General features: G+C 33.4%; 1 protein-coding gene across 6 annotated transcripts in view; it reads left to right on the top strand.

Moving 5' to 3' along the window:
* Positions 1 to 14,980, top strand: part of CWF19L2 (CWF19 like cell cycle control factor 2) — a 92,439-nt gene extending 77,459 nt beyond the window's left edge. For 4 of the 6 annotated variants that reach the window (XM_039858760.1, XM_039858762.1, XM_039858761.1 and 1 more), the window contains exons 15-18: positions 6,028 to 6,183; positions 8,043 to 8,123; positions 13,285 to 13,386; positions 14,161 to 14,304. In XM_039858760.1, coding sequence (XP_039714694.1) covers positions 6,028 to 6,183; positions 8,043 to 8,123; positions 13,285 to 13,386; positions 14,161 to 14,304 — 483 coding nt within the window. Of the gene's footprint in view, positions 1 to 6,027; positions 6,184 to 6,761; positions 6,842 to 8,042; positions 8,124 to 13,284; positions 13,387 to 14,160 lie in introns of those variants that run through there. The other 2 variants (XM_039858759.1, XM_039858764.1) reach the window with 2 other exon arrangements.
* The last annotated feature ends 3,969 nt before the right edge of the window (positions 14,981 to 18,949 follow it).

Raw genomic sequence — 18,949 nt, 5'->3', positions numbered from 1 at the left:
TGTTACCAGCTTTAATTTTTCTCTCACTATTCCTTTCATAACCTGACCCAGAGTTTAGATTCAGGGTTGTGTGTGTGTGTGTGGCTGATTTTTAAGAAATTGAAAGGTACAACATAGGTGAAATTATATCAAGACCTGAATTACATCAAGATCTAGCACAGGTTACCAAAAAGAAGGAAGGAGGGAGGGAATGAGAGAGGGAGGAAGGGGAAGGAAGAGAGAGAGAGAGAGAGAGAGAGAGAGAGAGAGAGAGAGAGAGAGAGGAAGGAGGAGGAGGAGGGAGGGAGGGAGGGAGGGAGGGAGAGAGAGAATGTTAGTTTTGTGTTTCTAATACCTGACAGCCGAGTAGGTGTTATAGTGACTTTTAGTTTAAAAATGTGAAAATTGTAAGATTTCAGAAGAGACCATATACTAGTTTTTGCATCATGCTGATAAAGATACTAAAAGAGGAGATATTCAGACTGCGTTCAGTGAAATTCAGTCTCTTTCTCCCTGTAATATTTAAGTCTGTGCTGTGAAAGTTAAAGGGCAAACTATTTTAATGCATCTATGGCCTAACAAGGATAAGAATGTGGACAAATATATTTGATGTGAAATTTTTTTTTTCTAATACATACCAGTGCTGTCAATAATTTAAAATGGAAAGTATGCAAATTTGGTGTTCAGAATTATTTTGGGACTTTTCTGAAATGCCTTTTAAAAATTTATACATGCAAAGCTGATTTAACTTAGAGCAAAATACAGTGCCAAAAATATTCTAAGTAATACAAGAATCTGGCCTGTGTGTTTTATATTTCTGTGAGAAATTAAGCTACTTGATGAAAAACATTGAGGTAGATAAAGAAGAAATTTATTCAGTACAACATATGCTGAGTACGTGAGTATAAGATAATTCAGGTGTTGTGAGAACTGCAGAGACAAAATCATCTATCAATTTTGCCCAAAGGATGGTATATTCTAGCACAGGTTACATTATAATTTAGCAGATTGTATAAGCCATATGCATTATGGAAATTTGAGTGAGGGAGGAAAAGCCAAACCGCTTTATGCAAATAATAGCTCTCTTTGTGTGATAAAAGAAAAAAATTGTTAGAAGTTGTAAACTACTGTAAGATAGTGAACACACAGAATATCTGAATTCTAGCTTACTTCAAGAAATATAGCTTTTTGGATTTTTGTTTTTACTTTCAAATATGTACAAAAACTCAAATTAATTATGCCTTGGTGAATATCCTTATGGTCAGCCATTCACCTCTTTTAGGGAATATATGTATTTAAAAAAATATTGAAAAATATATTGTTTGCTAATACAGGAACCATTTCATTCAAGTGATTTTTATCACCAACCTCTAGTAACATTTAATGAATTTTTAGATCTTATATTTAATAGAAGATGCGAAGATAAATTTTAGCAGAGCATATGGGAATAATCATAAATTTCGAATGAATAAGATCCAGATTTTTAGTTTATTAAATATATAGTGAAACTCTGTCCCCTTTAAATTTATTCTTATCAGTTTGACAAATACGCTGGAACATATGTTATAGTCAGACACTGTAGGTTCATTTTTTTAAACACCCCAAGTTAACAGTATGATGGTGGGGGCCCTTGGTGCTTATCTACAGTAGGCTTCACTGTGGAGTGATTTGGTGGGGCCATTTTATTCGGACACCTCCAGTGTTGGTACCTTTAGGTCTTTTCCTTGGAGCCAGTCAGAATCTTTAGAATCCTTTTAATCCTTTTAATCAGAATCTTTTTAATCTTTTGCCTAGAGCACTAAGTCAGCTTGCCAGTGTTCTGGGAGCTGAGTTGGGGAATAAGGCTGGGGTGGGGTGGCAGAATGTTGAACATTTTAGAACATTAAGTAACACCTCCTATAATGCCCCTCTTTTCAGACTGTATACTTTCAACTCTCTAGTTTCCCCAGCCCAGCAACCTTCTCCAAAGGATAACTCTATAGTGTTCTGCTGGTGTGGAGGAAGGGATCTGGCATGTTAATTGCTTTTTTCAAAAGACTTTTATCTATGCCATCTGTTTTTCACCACACTTTCACTTCTACTTCCATGGCTACTTGGCACTGTCAACTCCTAAGCCTTTTGAGGATTCTGTGGTGCAGCTTGGCTTTCTTTACAATTCCTGCTTTACTCCCTGCCCCCCCACACCACCCACGTATCTAATCAGCTTTCTAGTGTTTAAGTCAGATATGTGGGCTGATCTGATTTTCAGTGTATTTTCTCTATTCTCTTTGTTTTTGTAGGTTTGTGCTGTTTTAAAAATTAATGTCATTTTCGAAAGGGGTCATTCTATGAAGGGTATAGAGTTTAAAATGTATATTCTGCTCTATCTCATAACATTTATCTTTGGATAACTTTAGACATTCTATTTAGAAAAAATTGAATAATTTTAGTATTAATATTACATGATCAATCCTATATAGCTTTAATATTTTTAAAGAAAATACATTTTTATTTGAAAATTGTTTATTCAAATTTCTTGATTTTTTTGTAACGTGAATTGCTGAATATTAAGAATTATAAAACCCTGTAGTATAGTTTACTTAACTATGTTGGAAATAATTTTAGTTTAGGTGTGTTAACTAAATGAAAAATGTAGATGAGTAATCATAGTTTAGAAATGTGGAAAATATTGATTACCCAAAGGATATAAGTGTTTTCTACTCAGAATAATGGGAATTTTATGTCATCCCCATAACATGAGATCTCTGTCTCTTTCTGAAGCATAAAATAATTTTGGTATCTTATGATAATGAACTAAAAAACTTTCTTCACTGTTTAGTTATCATGTAACTTTAAAAAAAATGAATATTATTTAAATATGTATAAAATATTATATTGAGCTTGGAGGAAATCCTGCTTAATGGAGTTGGGAACTTCAAATTATACATTATACATTATATGAGTTTAAATTATACATTAAACTCATATTTTTAAATTAAAGTCTTTTATATACATAGAGAAGTACTTAAATGTGTGTTTCTTCCTTGAAGCTATTAGTATGATGTTTATATATTTTATAATATTGAACTATTCTTGCATCACTACTAATTTAGTACTGTTGAGTTTTCAGTATAATGCATGACATCTTGAGTCTGTCTTCACTGTTGTCCAGGTTAGAATCTAAAACAGTTAAACCAGGAAAGGATTATGAACAGACATGAAGGAAGGAACTTTGTGAGATAATCTTTGGATTATCTAAATTTTTATTGTTGTTACTGCTGCTTTTTTATCTTTTAAAAAAGTTTGGTTTTCAAATATATAGTACCATCTTAGTAATAATTTTTTATTTTTTTGGTATATAAAATTATCTTCTCACGACAGAACTAGATAATTAAATGACAATTAATTGAAAATATTCATAATACATAAAAATTCACAAACATAGTAACAATTAACAAAATAGAGACAATTTAAAAAACTGTTATAAAACCAAATTTGTTTATTTTCCCATTTGATTTTGTATTTTAGTTTCAGGAATGAGAACAAAATCTGGGACATACAATTGAATGGAGGGAACAGTAGAGTTAAATATTGTCACTTTCTGGTTCATCAGCAGCTTCAGTCATATCACTGATGTCAGTTAATTGTCCATCTTACTATTCTTACTGCTGTTGCAAATAAAACCTAACTCACAATACCTTAAGCCAGCAAAGTTAATTTTTTATATATACATTTATTACTCAGAGCTGAATGTAGCCCCACCTAAGTCCCAGAGAAGCTGGAACATTTAGTCTTCTTGTTTGCCTAAGAAGAGGAAAATGAAACAGTGTAGTTAACACAGAATTTATTGAGAAGGGTTTTTATCTGCAGAAATTAGGTTGAGGGCATGGCAACTTATAAAATTTGAATGATCAGTTTTACCATTTAGGCATTTATACCAATATTTTATATTTTATTATTTTTATTGTAATTTAGCTTCAGTTGTGCGTGTGCTTTTTCTATTAATGGGATTTTATAAAGTGTAATACCTAAGTTCGGAATTTTTAAAAGGGGAAATATTCATCTATAATCATCTATAATGGTTTATCTAACTGTCACCTCTAATGAGATTATAGAGGTAGAAAGTCTGCAGTCCCTTACATTATTGGAACTTTGAATTTAGCATCTTGGCAGACTTTGAATTAAACAACAAATCGAGTGTCTAAAGTAGAGAGATTTCAGTATATATACACACATACGTGTGTGTGTGTGTGTGTGTCCCGTATCTGTTGCTTACTAGGTACCTTTCTAATTCACCTCAAATTAATAATAACTCAATTCCTTTTTTTTTTTTTATACCTACTTGCTCTTATTTTATCAAGTAAGTGGAAAACAGAAAAGTGATGAGTGATCGATAATGTTATCAGTGAGGGCCTGGTGGGAACCCAGAATGTTCATCTCCTACCCAGCAGAGTAGGTGTCAACAGAGGCAAAGTGAGGAACCTGAACTTCTATCTCCATGTGGTAGTAACTAGGCAATGTCTCAACAGCAACCTGGTTGACTCTCCAGGGAATTATGCTGTGTGAACTACGCCAGCCCCAGAAGATTATGTAATTCCATTCATTTATATTACATTCTTTTTTTTCTTTCATTTATTTTTTAATTTGTGTAATTGGTATACAGTCTTAGATTGGTTATATTTGTTTCTGGTGTACAATATAGTGATTTTACATTTTTATGTCTTATAATGTGATCACCCCACTAATTATCTGACACTATAAACTTACCACAGTCTTATTGACGATATTCCCTTACTCCTTTTTTATCCATCCCTCAACCTCCTCCCTCTGGTAACCATCCCTTTGGTTCTATGAATTTGTTTTTGTTTTCTTTGTTTTGTTTTTTTATATAACTTTCTTGAAATGACAAAATTAAAGAAATGGAGAGCAGATTAGTGATTGACAAGATTTAAGAAAGGGGGAGTGGGAGTGAGTGTGACCATAAAAGGACAACAGGAAGGATCCTCATGGTGTTGGAGTTGTTCAGTATCTAGAATATCAGTATTAATTTCCTGGTTCTGTGTAGTTTTGGGGTAAATTGGGTTAAAGGTACATGAGATTGCTCTGTATTATTTCTACATGTGACCTAGGATCATAATTTAAAAATTTAATTAAATATTAAGTTATAAATCACGCTGACAAATTAAAAAAAAAAGTATCTCGTCCTCCTACTTAGGCACATATACTTGCATCACATTCTACAAGGCCAAGTTGGAATATGTAATTCTCAGATACCTTGGAGATCCACACATGGTGATATGGGTGGAGGTGGCTTTTGGCTCTTGGTCTGCAGCCTCCTCCTCTTTCTTCTAATCCCCAGCTTCATCCTGTATTACAAGGGACATCCTGTGAATACATGTGAACATCCTGGACCCCAACCACCTTCTATAAACAACTGTTCTTCAGGCTTAGTAGTGTAAAATAAATAAATAGATAAGTGAATAAGTAAAAAGTCATAAAAAATATGGATTTTATAATAATGATGGGCTCTTTGGGAAAAGAAAACACTCTTACTTGCCAACTTTAGTATATTCAATTTTCATATAGGACCGGATTGTATGTAAAAATAGGTTACAAGTGAAAGGTCAGCAGACATGTATGGAAATAAGCAAAAGAAGGTGCTGTGAGCATACGGAAACAATTAGAAGTGAATTCTGCTTGTCTCCTACTGAATTGAAGGATACCTACCTGCTCAGAGCATATTTTGGGCTTATGGATGTTTTCTATGATTTTACTGTCAGTTCTGCGTATTTTACAATCTGAAGTTGATTTTATCGCTTTCTTTTCTTATTTTGGTTTACTGGAACCATTTAATACACGTAAAACTATGCAGAGTGAGTTTTAGTTTTAAAAAATGTTGCTTAAATATGTGAAATTATGTAGAGGATTTAGAAAGTGAAGTAACATTATGGAGTTCAGATATTTACCATTTGTTTTTATTTTAGAGGGATTCATTGTACTTTATTATTGTTTTTGTGTTTTGCATCTTCTCTAAATGCTTTATTTATGTAACCATTTTCCTTTCTTCAGATGTTTAGAAAATCATTGGTCAAGATGTTTGAAGATAAAGGATTGGACTGCATCTTTTTAGAGACTAATATGAACATGAAGAAACCGTATCATATGGTTTATGAATGTATTCCTCTCCCAAAGGAAATGGGTGATATGGCTCCCATCTATTTTAAGGTATTTATAGATAGTCTTTACGTGCATACTTATTTTTTGCTGTGGTGATGTTTTATGAATACAGTTATCTTCATTCTTTTTTTTCCCTCTAATATACTTAAATTTTATATAAAGAAATGGAGTAAAGCATAAAAAATTCTGTATAAATTTAAGTAGAAAGATATTTGGGATTTTGACCTTTAAAAGCATGCTTATTTATAAGTGTGAATATACTGTCAAGTGGTAATTTGTAATTTCTATTTTAATTTCTCATGAAAAATTAGGGTTTTACCTTGAAGTACTTCCAAGTCAAAATTATAGTCATAACTCTAAAAACCTTACCAAAATTCACAAGAGCTATAGATAGTTACATATAGACAGTACAAATTACAATTGCTGAGACAAGTTATTGCTGTAAGTTTAGTATTTAATACCTCTTTATGCTATTTGTAAGGAGAAACTAATATCTAACCTTGACATACATTTTTGGATGTATAGTAAATGACTAGAGTTCTTAATTAAGTGTTATTATAATATTCAAGCAGCTTTTACTAAATAGCATGTGTTTGATACTGACTTGAATACTCTATAATTTATAGACTAAATACATAAATGTGGAACCATATATGAAATAATAACAATGTGCAATGAAAAGGAGGTAATACATTGTGAGGTAGGTGTAGGAAGATTTGCATGTACAATGTTTAAACTGTTTAGGCTGGTAAAGTTTATTGATGTGAAATTTCAAATAAAAAGATTATGAAACTTTGTAAGGTTAAAGAGGTGAAAACCTGCTTTCTAGGAATTTTAAAAAACAATCTGATTATTTGATTTGAAGACTTATGCTATTAAAATATAGGAGGATAGACCAGATAATCTCAAAATCCATGTCAACCTTATATTAAACAAAATCAGTTGAGAAAAATTATTATATTGTTCTTCAGTGGTCTTTTTCTGGGGGGCGGTACTTCCTCAGTAGACTCTTTGGTGATCAGGGTTATAGGCATTGAAGTATAGGACACAACATAGGACAGCCACTGTTGCTCATGTTGAGTGACAGAATTATCATCTCTTAGCAGAATGATATGTCACTTTTCTACACTAAACCTTTTATATGCTCATTAAAGATGCATTTATTGTATTTGGCTTCAGTTTCACAGGGAATGCTACATTATTGTGTCAACACAAACATCCCATGCCTTTTTAATAGGGAACAGCAGTATATGTGTTGTATTTAAATTGTGCTTATTTGAATGTTAATTTGCTCCATTAATAATGATACTGTACAAAATGAGATTATTTTATACTTATCACCCTGGCCTTTCTATTAAACATTTCTTTTCCATAAATAGTAGTCATACTATAAGCCTAGAAAGTCTTATAATACCATTTCTATCATTTTCCCCTTGCATTTTACTTTTTTGTTATATGGCCAGATACAGTTTAAGTACTTGGTTGCTAGAAAGCATATAAATTGCTCTTTTCATCTTTTTAAGAAGAGCAGTAAAGCTAAGTGTATTTGAGTAGAGTTCTATGAATCTTAGGAATTTTTGAACTTTTATGTTCACACATTATGTGCAATATTAAATTGCCTGGTCTTATTAAGGATTGTTTCTGTCATATTAAGGTGAGCTGAAGTTAACTTCAATACCAGATTTAAGGATGAGTAAAATAGTATTATCTTGGCTAAAGATAGGATTATAAAAAAAATCAAGAAGTTCCAATTTTAAATAACAGAAATTGAAGCCTAATTTATTCAAAATAATGACTTACCATGTATAATATACCTTGCAATTAATTTACTATATTATTTAACTTTTAAACTGTCTTTTTGTATTTGCACATGTATTATTTTTTACTAATATATGGCTATTTCTTAGAAAGCCATAATGGAATCTGATGAAGAGTGGTCTATGAATAAGAAATTGATTGACCTTTCTTCAAAAGATATCAGAAAGTCTGTAAGTATCTTTTTTTCCCTCCAATATGAAAAAATTACCCTAGTGTTCAGGATTTTCATTAATTTCTACATTTTACTTGAGAAAGAGACCATTTGGCTGAGTGACCAAATGAAAAAGTAACTAATGAAGAAGAAAATATTTTCATTCTACTTGATCTAACAAATGCATATTTGTTCTAGTGCTTATCTGAATGTTTATTCCTGACCTTCTGGCCCTCTGTCATATAATTGGCTGTGACAGCCATCAGACTTGGCCAGAAATCCTCTCATGGGCTCCCCAGTCGCTGAGGGACAAGTGGTGGGAGAGGCTTTCTCGTTAATGGAATTATAATGAGAGCAACACTTTCCTAGAGGCTCTATTTTGAATTTGGAACTCATTTTTTGTTTGTTTGTTTTTTCTTATGCAAAGGTTCCCTGTTATATTTCTTTAAAACAGGTGAGTTAGACAACACATTCATAATTTTTGGGAAAAGCTTCTTTACCATTTTTCATAATTTAATCTTGATTTGCTTGGGTCAACTTGTAGATACAAGTTACACATAAGTTGAATACTTCTGTGATGACCTCTCTTCTAGAAATATAAATTAAATGGAATAGAGATATAATAGAATTGTGGATTCTTTTTTGTTTTTTTATTAAAAAAGTAATTTAGTCTATAAAAGTTTATTGAGTACCTCCTCTTTACCAAGCACTATTCTAGGTGCTTTTTATACATAATGGAACAAAATAGAGATAATCCTTGATTTTAGAGAGCTTATACTTTAGTGCAGGGGTTGGGAACCTCCAGCCTGTGTGTGAAATCCAGCCTGCTGTCTATTTGTAAAAGTGAAGTTTTATTGAAACACAGCTGCACCCATTTATGTATTGTCTTTGGGAGCTTTCATGTAACAAGGACAGACTTAAGAGTTGCAACAAGAGACTGTATGATCTGCAGAGCCCAAAATATTTTATTTAAATGGAAACTTTGACAAGTTTTTTTTCTTTAAGTTTGCTAACCCCTGTTCTCGGAGATGTCACTAGAATATTTTTCTCCCATTTCTTCTTTTGGAAAGCTAGACTCCTGATATATGTGACTGATAGGATTCCTTATTACATTTATTATATCCCAGTCCAAAGATTCAAATTTCATTGCATTATTGAAGATAATTTTAATTTAAAGGTAAAATATTCTCTATGATCTTTTTCTCTTTCCTTGCTGGCGAATGGGGCCAGAAAATATTTTAACAAACAAAACCAAACAAAACTCCTTCTAAATAACCTATATACTTCTGCCTTATGAGCCTATAGAAAAAGGTATGTAATGTACACTTATTTTGTGTCTGAGTTTTTCACTTCGCATAATTTCCAATGCATTAAATATTCTTTTAGATCACGATTTTAATGGTAGTTGAAAATATTTCAAAGTAGAAATTTTAAAAGAAATGTATTGTTCTTCATTTGCCGCACTGCGTATGCAGTTTTTTTTACTGGTAAACTATCTCCTCCTACCTGTTTTAAGTTTGTTTTTTAAAACTTGGATAAGTACTTAAGTACCCAGAGGGTTCTAATATTTTAACTTAACCAGTATGGAGAATAAGAAACAGATACAGATACTTGTAGGAATGGTAGTTGTATATTCAACTTTGAAGCATTTCAAATACAGTGCCAATCACCTTTTCTAAATCACCACATAGTATTGTATCTAAGAGTCACAGCAAATGGATGGGGTGTGAGCTTGCTGACCTCTTGAGGTCCTTCTACACTTTAGGATTCAGTAATTATATGCATAGAATTGTGAAGGGAACTCAAGTATAAGAATAATTCCAAAGCAGGTCACTTTTTAGGTTAACAAGCTTTCCAGTGTCCTTTTCAAATGATAAAAATGTTTCTGAGCATGAAGTGAACAGTCTTTAGTTATTTTAACATAATTTTTATTCTGAAATAACCCCATTATACTTTTAAAAGCTCTGTGTCCTTTGCAGTTTCATGAGGTATTTGACCTGCTTTATTAGAGAGAGGTAGGGTGATTTTCTTCTCCTCAGTAGATTCTTATTTTTTATTAGAGATTCACAGATTTATAATTCATTTTGATTCTTTGTTGGTTTATGTTTTCCCTTGATGTGTAAGTATAACCTTTTCTTTTTATGCCCATTTGTTGATTTTCTCTGGGTCTTTTGATATCTTTGCAGTGTAGTGTGAAGTTTATGAAAATATATAAGGGAAACATCTGAATGTTCATTACAAAGAAGTTACATGATATTAAATAACTTGTCAAGAAAAGTCATTTTTTACAAGGCTATTTTATTGAGATTTCGGATGAATTCTTTCTGAACTTTTAAATATTGTGGTTTTTAAGTTTAATTTTGTGATAACAATAGTTGAAAAACATCTAAAACATTTAGGGACTGGTTTTTTTTTTAAACTAAAGAAAGGCAGTCTCAGGGAAAATTTGGATTTACCCAGAGACCTTTAAACTCACGGACAATTATAGAATGTCAGGAGTAACATCTGGAATTTTAAGAGGAGAAAATTCAAATATTACTGTTTTTCTACCATCAGTAACATTTTTTTTTTTACAATTCTGGTAATTGCAGAAAATATAATTCTATTAGTACCTTTCAAGAGTGGTACCAAAGTTTCAACTTTCTTCCCTCTGGCTGGTCAAGGCAAGAAAAGGAAAATGCTAAATGTGCATATATTTTGGTAGTAGAGGCTTTGCAATGCCTACCCACTGACAACTCTTCTAGCAAGACAGTAGCTTATACCTTTTGCAGCCTGCATGCAGAGAACAGGAAAAGCTTGTGACAACAGTTGTTCTTTGTGTAAAAGTAGTAAAGTGTTCATTGTGCCATCTTTGCACTTAGGCAGTAGGTCGTTGAGATTTGGTGTGTATATTAGTTTTCTAACGCGGTTTTAACAACTTACCACAAACTTATTGGTTTAAAACAACACAGATTTATTAGTTCTGGAGATCACAAGTGTAAAATAGAGGTCACTGGGCTGATATCAAGGTGTTAAGCAGACCTTCATTCTTTCTGGAGGCTCTAGAAAGAATCTGTTTCCTTCCCTTTTCCAGCTTCTAGAAGCTACCTGCATTCCATGGCTTATGGTCTCTTCCTTCATCTTTAAAGCCAACAATGTAGGGTCTTCCAGTCTTTCCCTGACTCTTAGTTTTGTTCCTCTCCTAAAGTACCATTGTGGTTACATTGGGCCCACCTGGATAACTCAGGATAATCTCCTGACTTCAAGATTCATAACTTAATTGCATTTGCAAAGTCTTTTTTGCCATATAAGGTAAGGTATTCATGGCCAATAATGGATTAGATTATCAACATATTTAAGGGGCTATTATTCTGCCAGACACAGTTAATACAAATGAAAGGCATGGACACTGTCATCACAAATTGCTTCCTCAAGTTCTCTCTCCTTTGAAGTACTGTCCTTTAGTTGATATAGTTCTATAACATTCTTTTATCCCTTCAGAGTCACATTTCCCACATGATCTACTTCACATAGCAAAAATATTCTAATGGAAACTTCCATCCTTTTTTCTTTTACCACTGGTTTTACAAAAAGCACTATTGTTTGGGAGACAGTAATGTTCAAATAATCTTGTCTGTGCCAAGCATTGGGCCATGCACTTTATGCACATTTTCCGATTCTATCCTCATTGCAAACCTCTGAACTCTTCATAATTCTCATGAGATTTAGAGATGTTAAATAACTTGCCTGTGGTTACATAGTTATAAGAATCAGGCTGGATTGAGAGCATTGTTTGTTTCTTTTTTTTTTCTTAATCGTCTAGGTCATACATGTTTGTATTTAAAACATGAAAATATAAAAAAAAAATACAAAGTCATAAAATGTTAGCCCATTTCTCTGCATTTTGTTTTATACTATTTTGTAAACTGATTTGTTTTACTTATGCTTTTCTTGTAACATGAACAACTCTTTATTAGCCCTAATTTTAATTGCTTTATATTATTTCAAGATGACCACTTTCTTTCCACTATACCGTACTGTCTACTTCTAAGTTGTGCCTTCTTGAGGACATAATACAAAATACTTCAAGTTGAGTAGAAATATGTGATTCGGGGCCAAAATGAGTAAATGCTGACTGTATGAGGGGATAAGAAAGATAGTACTACAAATGGACTCACTTGAATGATTTCTAGTGACAATTAGAATTTGAGGGGGAAACTTGCAAGGACACAAAGTTTACTTAATTGATAAAGCAATAAATTGCGACCTTTTCTAATCAAGATAGAGTTTAAAATACTGTGTGTGTGTGTGTGTGTGTGCGCGTGTGTGTGTGTGTGTGTATAGAAAGAGGGAAGGAGGGAAAGATATAGTTGACCCCTGAACAACATGGATTTGAACTGCATGGGTCCGCTTATACTGTGGATATTTTTTCAATAAATGCCTGTATTGTTTTTGATCTGCGGTTGGGAGTCCGTGGATGCAGAGGGCCAACTGTATGTATTGATCCATGCTATTTTAGTATCCACAGAGGGTTCTAGAACCACTCCCTCACAGATACGGAGTAGTTAAGTACTTCTGGCATCAAAAGTTATACATGGATTTTCGATTGCTCAGAGTTCAGTACCCCTAAACTCCTGCATTGTTCAGGGTTCAACTGTAGTTATTCTAGAGATATTTTGAAATGTGGTTGGTAAACTAAGTATTGCTATACTCGTATCATCACCAGTTAACAAAAAAGTTATTATTTTTCAGGTTTAATTTATCTTTGATAAATAGTAGTAAAGCCTCAGGGATATTATAAACAAAGCTCTAAATATGACTAGGCCCCTCTTCCTATTCTACATTGTGAGGAAAATATAAGAAAGTGTATCCTCATTCTCTGTTTGTGTAGTCTAAGGAAAAATTATTCTGCTGTTAAATATTTTTAAAAATACCCTTACTTTCCTGTTTTCCCCAAATCAAAAATAATCGTTTTTAATTATAATTGCTGGATGTTAGAGCTATCTGGTTGAAAGGCTACCAAGTGAAATATTTTACTTAAGAAAGGTCATTGCTTTGGTATCTTTTAGAATTGGAAATTTATTGTATACTTTTGTCTTGAGAGTTGCTTAAGTACTGTCATGTCAGAGAGCAAGAAGAAGGATTAAGCATGACTTTCTGATTTCATGCTGTATTCATGTGTGATTTATCTATTTATTTAGGTACCCAAAGGCTTGCCTTACTTCTCTGTGGATTTTGGCCTCCAGGGAGGGTTTGCCCATGTCATTGAAGATCAACACAAATTTCCTCGTTACTTTGGAAAGGTATGCTTACAAATTTAATAAAATTCCAGAGTTTAGCAACTCATAACATTTTTTTTTTTGAAGGTAAGTCAAGACTTTCGTCACAATATACAGTGAAGTTGGTGAATACTGTTCTAACCAATTTTTAGAGGAACAACATAGAAACTATTAATAAAATTATCCCAGAATATTTATAACATCCGGATGTCACATCTGACTATGCAAACCCTGTAATCTTGGCTGTGTCTGCTTGTCAAACAATTTGTTTATTTTGTTGCTTGTTAGCACATCTACCAGAGGCAGCAAAGGGGAAGAAGAGAAAGTGAAATTCAATTAATTTGGTCCTTATTAGCTGTTCTGGTAAAACAGTTTGAAGAAAAAGTTAATCAACATGTAGCAATTATTAACTTTGTTGTTCAGCTGCAGTTGAATCGCAGGCTAATGTTCTCTCGGCTACGCAGTGTATTTATAAACCAATTTCTTCTATTAGTTGGAGATCTTTTTTAAGGAATCAAAAACATATTTTGATACTAATCTAAGTAAACCAAGAATTAAAAACTATAAATCACCTTCATTTTAAGTCACGTTCCCAACCCCTAAAAGGAATGGATCTTATCTGCTTATTATTCTGTTATTATTTTCTTCACGATTCTCTTCCTCAGCTGTTAGCTACAAAATTAATCAAATTTATGCTTGTGAGTGTCCATGTACAGAAAGATAAATAAATAAATAGTTTCATTCCTATTTTCAGTATTCAGACATACATATGTTTGTATTTTTCTCATTCTTGAAAAGGAAATCATTGGTGGGATGCTGGATATAGAACCAAGACTTTGGAGGAAGGGAATCCGGGAAAGCTTTGAGGATCAGAGGAAGAAAGCACTGCAGTTTGCTCAGTGGTGGAAACCATTTGACTTTACCAAAAGTAAAAAATGTTGAGTCATATCTTTCATTTTTATTTCTTCTTCAGAATCCTTTCAGTTTTATTTCTATTGTATCTAATTAAACCAACTGACCCTCGGGTCATAGGGAAAAGAAGTCTTGCGTGGGTCCCAGACGACTGTGCCTCATTCGGTTGTGTCATTTCTTTCCCCACCTGCTCCTATCGCCTTGATTGTCGTAACCTGGGAATAAGAACCGGATATATTGGGTGACCTGTTCACGTTCCTGTTCTGTACCTCCATCTTGATGTTCTGAACTATTCAGTGAATATATACAAAGACTTTTCTGAAGCATTATCTAGGAAGTGTATAGCATATTGCTGGTTCAGAGGGAAGTAGGTCAGCTTCAAGGTTAAGTCTATTGATTAACTTTGACATTTTTTAAATTAAGAATTGGCATATTCAGTAATAATTGAGATTTCTTCTTATAGCATTTTATAGAACTCTTCATTTTCTACCAGTAGCATATATATCACTGTGTATATTCTTTTATTGAAGGAAAAAGATTGTCCCAAAGGTAATAAAGAGTTAAATGAATTATAACATGTTCATGATTTGTTTTTATTTCTAGATTTTTAAATGGTGTCTTTGAATTTTGATACTTTGAGTAATTGTTCCAAGAAAGAATTTACAGTTGTTTGGGGTTTGTATAAAAATTAAAAATTTTAGCCAAATCATCATTTTTGCATTGTATTATTACAAAATCTTAAGTGGTAGAGTACTCTAAATGTCAGAAGCACATTCTGTTGTCTTTCATTTCTCTTTGTTTTTATACTTGGTGTCAAGAGAAAACTATATACTTATAAATATGGCCATGGTGTAAGAGTTCTACTTTTTTTTTATATGGAAGATATTTTTGTAGTAACTCTTTTTCAAAGATGTTACTTTTTTGAAGTTGAACCTTGACATTTTGTCATGAAATGTTGAATACCTAGAATCGGTATGCTGCATACTCTAGAGTAACTCATAACTCTACATAATTGATTTTAATATTGACATTTCATTATCTTGTTAGTATCTTTAAAAAATGTTATGGTCTATCTGTAGTTATAAAATTTCACATATGAGTTGAAATGTAATAGTTTTAAAGTTGCTTTTTCTAGTACTCTGCATTCCTTTGAGTTGATCTAAATTCATATTTGGCGTCGAGTAAATAGGCATAAAGTCAACTTGGTTTTTTTTTTTTTAGCCTTGCCTATTCTTTCTTGCTATTTCTAATTTATTAATTGATTACGTAGTGATATTTGTTCCATATTATTTTTGCTCAGTGATCTCCCTTATTTTTTAAAAATCATCTTGTTTTTGAGCTTTTGCTTATTATTTAGACTTTCCTCAAACTCCTTAAGAAACAATTTATAAAAATTTATTTCTTTTGTGTGATTTTTCTTCTAATCATGTTTTTTGTTGTCTACATGCTTTGTTCCAATTTATTTATACATTCTTTGACACAATTTTTGCGTATATGCAGTTAACAGGATATTTTCTTTTCATCTTGCTTTTCCTTGGAGGTCTGTGCTGAACATTTATCAAAAATGATATCACTTGACTTTCTTTACACTTTAACTTGGACCAGTTTGTTTTCTAGTTGGCTCTGTAGTTTGAGGCCTGGATATTTCATATAATCTCTACTTTTTTTTGTAGTCCGAGGAAATTGTGGGGAAGAGTGGAGAGAGGAGGTATTGTTGAGATGGTTTCTTGTTTTGTTACAATTGCTGGGCTCTGTGGTCTTTCTCTGAGATATTAAATATTTTGTGTCAGATTTCATGTTATCTAGTTAGGAATCTGTCCCATTCCCATGGGGAAGATCAGTAGGATTTAAATTATTTCCCAATTCATTTTCTAGCACTGGATGTATTAAATTATTAGCTAGCATAATTTTAAGAATCTCTGTACAACTATACAAGGTGTTCATAATACTCAGAGGAGCTTACTTTTCTAGCAAGAGGAAATAAACTCAGTGTTTAGACCTTAAGTATTTCAAGCTATTTATGGTCTGTTAAGATTCATCTTTAAGTACTCTAAATAAGAACCAAATGGGCATAATCAGCAAATCAGCAATCAAGGAATTTGAATGTCCATGGTAACATATTCTTTCAGAAGACAAAAACTATTTTTCTCAGGGGGCTTTTGAGTTCAAAGACCTGCCTCTAGTAAGGTATATTCTTTGAAAAGATATTACATAGCAGTGATGAGATTCTGCTCATCCAGCTTCTTGCTAATCTGGCAGTTGGACTTAAATTGTGCCTGGGCCCAAAAGGAGCTAGATATATATTAATACAATAACACGAAAGATACAGAGGGGCTGATGACCTGATTATATTGGAAGAGACTAGAGAAATGTGACAACTATTGCATGTTTCCTGATTAATTCTTGTATAAGAAAAAGCAAACAACTATAAAGGAACAGTTGGTAAAATTTGATTGGAACAAATGGCAAAAATCTGAAAAGAGACTATCTTAGATTCTAGTTTTTTTTTTTTTAATCTGTTAAATTTCCTGAGTGTAATCATCAAATTATGTAGGAGAATGCTTTTTATGCATCAAATTTTGTAGGAGAGATACATGGTGAACTGTTTAGGGATGAAGTATCAAAGGCTGCATGTAGCTCTAAAATTGTTGAGGGAAAAAAAATATGTGTATATATGCAGAGAAAGCAAATGATGCAAAATGTTGAAACTAGTGAATCTAGGGGAACAGCAAACAGGTATTTAATGTAATAATAGTCTTGCAAATCCCGAATGTGTGAAATTTTTCAAAGTAAATAATTTGGAAATGTGTATACAAATCAGAGAATGAGATTGAGTGAACAATATAAAGTAGTGTGAATCTAGTTATTAATTATATCAGACTCAGTTCTCATTTTCATAATATTTTTAATGCCATCTTGGATGAAATCCATAGATAATAAAACCTACTTACACATGAAATTTTAAAGATTGATAGAATGCCCTAACATAAAAGAACAAAAGATCACGTTTTCAGTGCCTTAATTCTTGGGCACAATTACACTGTTAGAATAATTTAAATGTCCTCATAGATTTCTAGACTCACCCCTAGGGGGTGGTCCTGCCCATGTTGCGAACAACTGGGTTAACCCCTTGCTCATGTAGCAGGGACATTACCCTGAGACATCAGTGCAGCTAAAACATGACTGTGTGTTTGCTGAGTGGATGAGAGACCCATGAAGCATCAATCTGTGTGCATTAATTTGCCTGAGGTTTTTGAGTTTAGGGCTATATCAGGAAGGAGAATTAGTAGGTACCTGAGTTACAGGTAAAGGTACCGTAGAGTGTCTGTTTTCCCACTTGGTTGCCACAGATTTTCTTTAAGCTTCATGAAGGAATAAGGACCTAGTAAAAGTCGAAGCTGTTTTTTTTTTTTTTTTCTTGTAGGATTGCTGAGGGAGATGTAGACACCAGTGTGTTATTTGTGTATTGTCATGTTGACAGCACTGCTGGATGAAATTTATTTAGTCTCCCTTAGTTTCTTAAAATTCATACAATGGAGGACGTCTTCCCCATGCCCCTGGATGAAACTTGGGCAGGCTCATAGCTTTCCTGATTAGTATTAGATAACACATGTAGGTAACTCTAAGTTGTCCTGATTCCATGGTTTAAGATGTTCAGTATATTAGAAAATTCTTCATTCCAAGATACAGACTTCCTGCTCTCTAGTTAGGGCCTATAGTAGGTGGGCCCCTACCTTCCCTAGAAAAGGGTGTGGTTGCCTTCTTGATCTTTTTTCCTCCCTCCTTTACTAAATACTCTTACCTAATGACTCCTCCAGATGGAATTGGAACATTGAGTGGAAAAGGGGAAAGGAGGACAGAGAGTTTCACTGAATAGGTCTTAAGGTAACTTCAAACTCTCTGAGTCTGACAGCTGTAGAAAGCTGACTGTCCTGTGGCTGTATTCATGGCATTTCGGAGGCTTCCCTGCTGGGCATGCTGACTGTCATGTGTGATGAACTCTCTTTCTAAATTGTCACTTGCCTCTCAGCTCTAGTTTTCTGGCAGGCCCCAGTCTGGCTCTCTCCCCTACTGGGCCCACATTTGGTCCATGGAAAACATTCATTAATGTTTTGACTCATAAAACTGAAGAGAGCAGGGCAGTCCCAACACAGATGTCTCTACTTTGCGCTGACCATTGGAGCACCCAGCTGGTCCCATTGTAATGGAAGAGAGGCCATTAGATTTCTTAGGCAGGTATCAGACTTTAGTCCACTGTTCCTTCCAGACTTCAGAAGATACCTGTCAAGCTTTTCGAGTGATCCCACTAACGTCCTCTCTGCAGAATAGAGGCGAAGGAAGTAGAGTTGCATTTTTGCCTCTCAGCTTTGGGGAATGGGTGGTTCTCACAGTCCCCAGTTGCTCTTTCAAATATTTTCACAAATCCTCTCTGACTCTCCACTACCTTGATCCTTTTATATCCTCGATGTGACTTTCTTTCAAAGCTTGCACCTAATCATGACAAATCATTATGGAATTTGATATCTATTTTATGGTGGAGCCTCCGTGGGAACTCCCAATTTAGCATTCTTTTCTCCTTAGTGTCCTAGGTAACAGTGCAGTGGGGCAAGGAGGCTAGACGTGGTGGGGTCACGTTTAAATTTGACTTTGGATCCCACCACTAGTTTTGCAATTT

This window comes from Pteropus medius, unplaced genomic scaffold (genome assembly GCF_902729225.1).
Source record: "Pteropus medius unplaced genomic scaffold, Ma_sr-lr_union100, whole genome shotgun sequence".
Lineage (NCBI taxonomy): Eukaryota > Metazoa > Chordata > Mammalia > Chiroptera > Pteropodidae > Pteropus > Pteropus medius.
The sequence above is the reverse complement of the archived record's forward strand: the minus strand, read 5'-3'. Positions and strand labels throughout refer to the sequence as shown.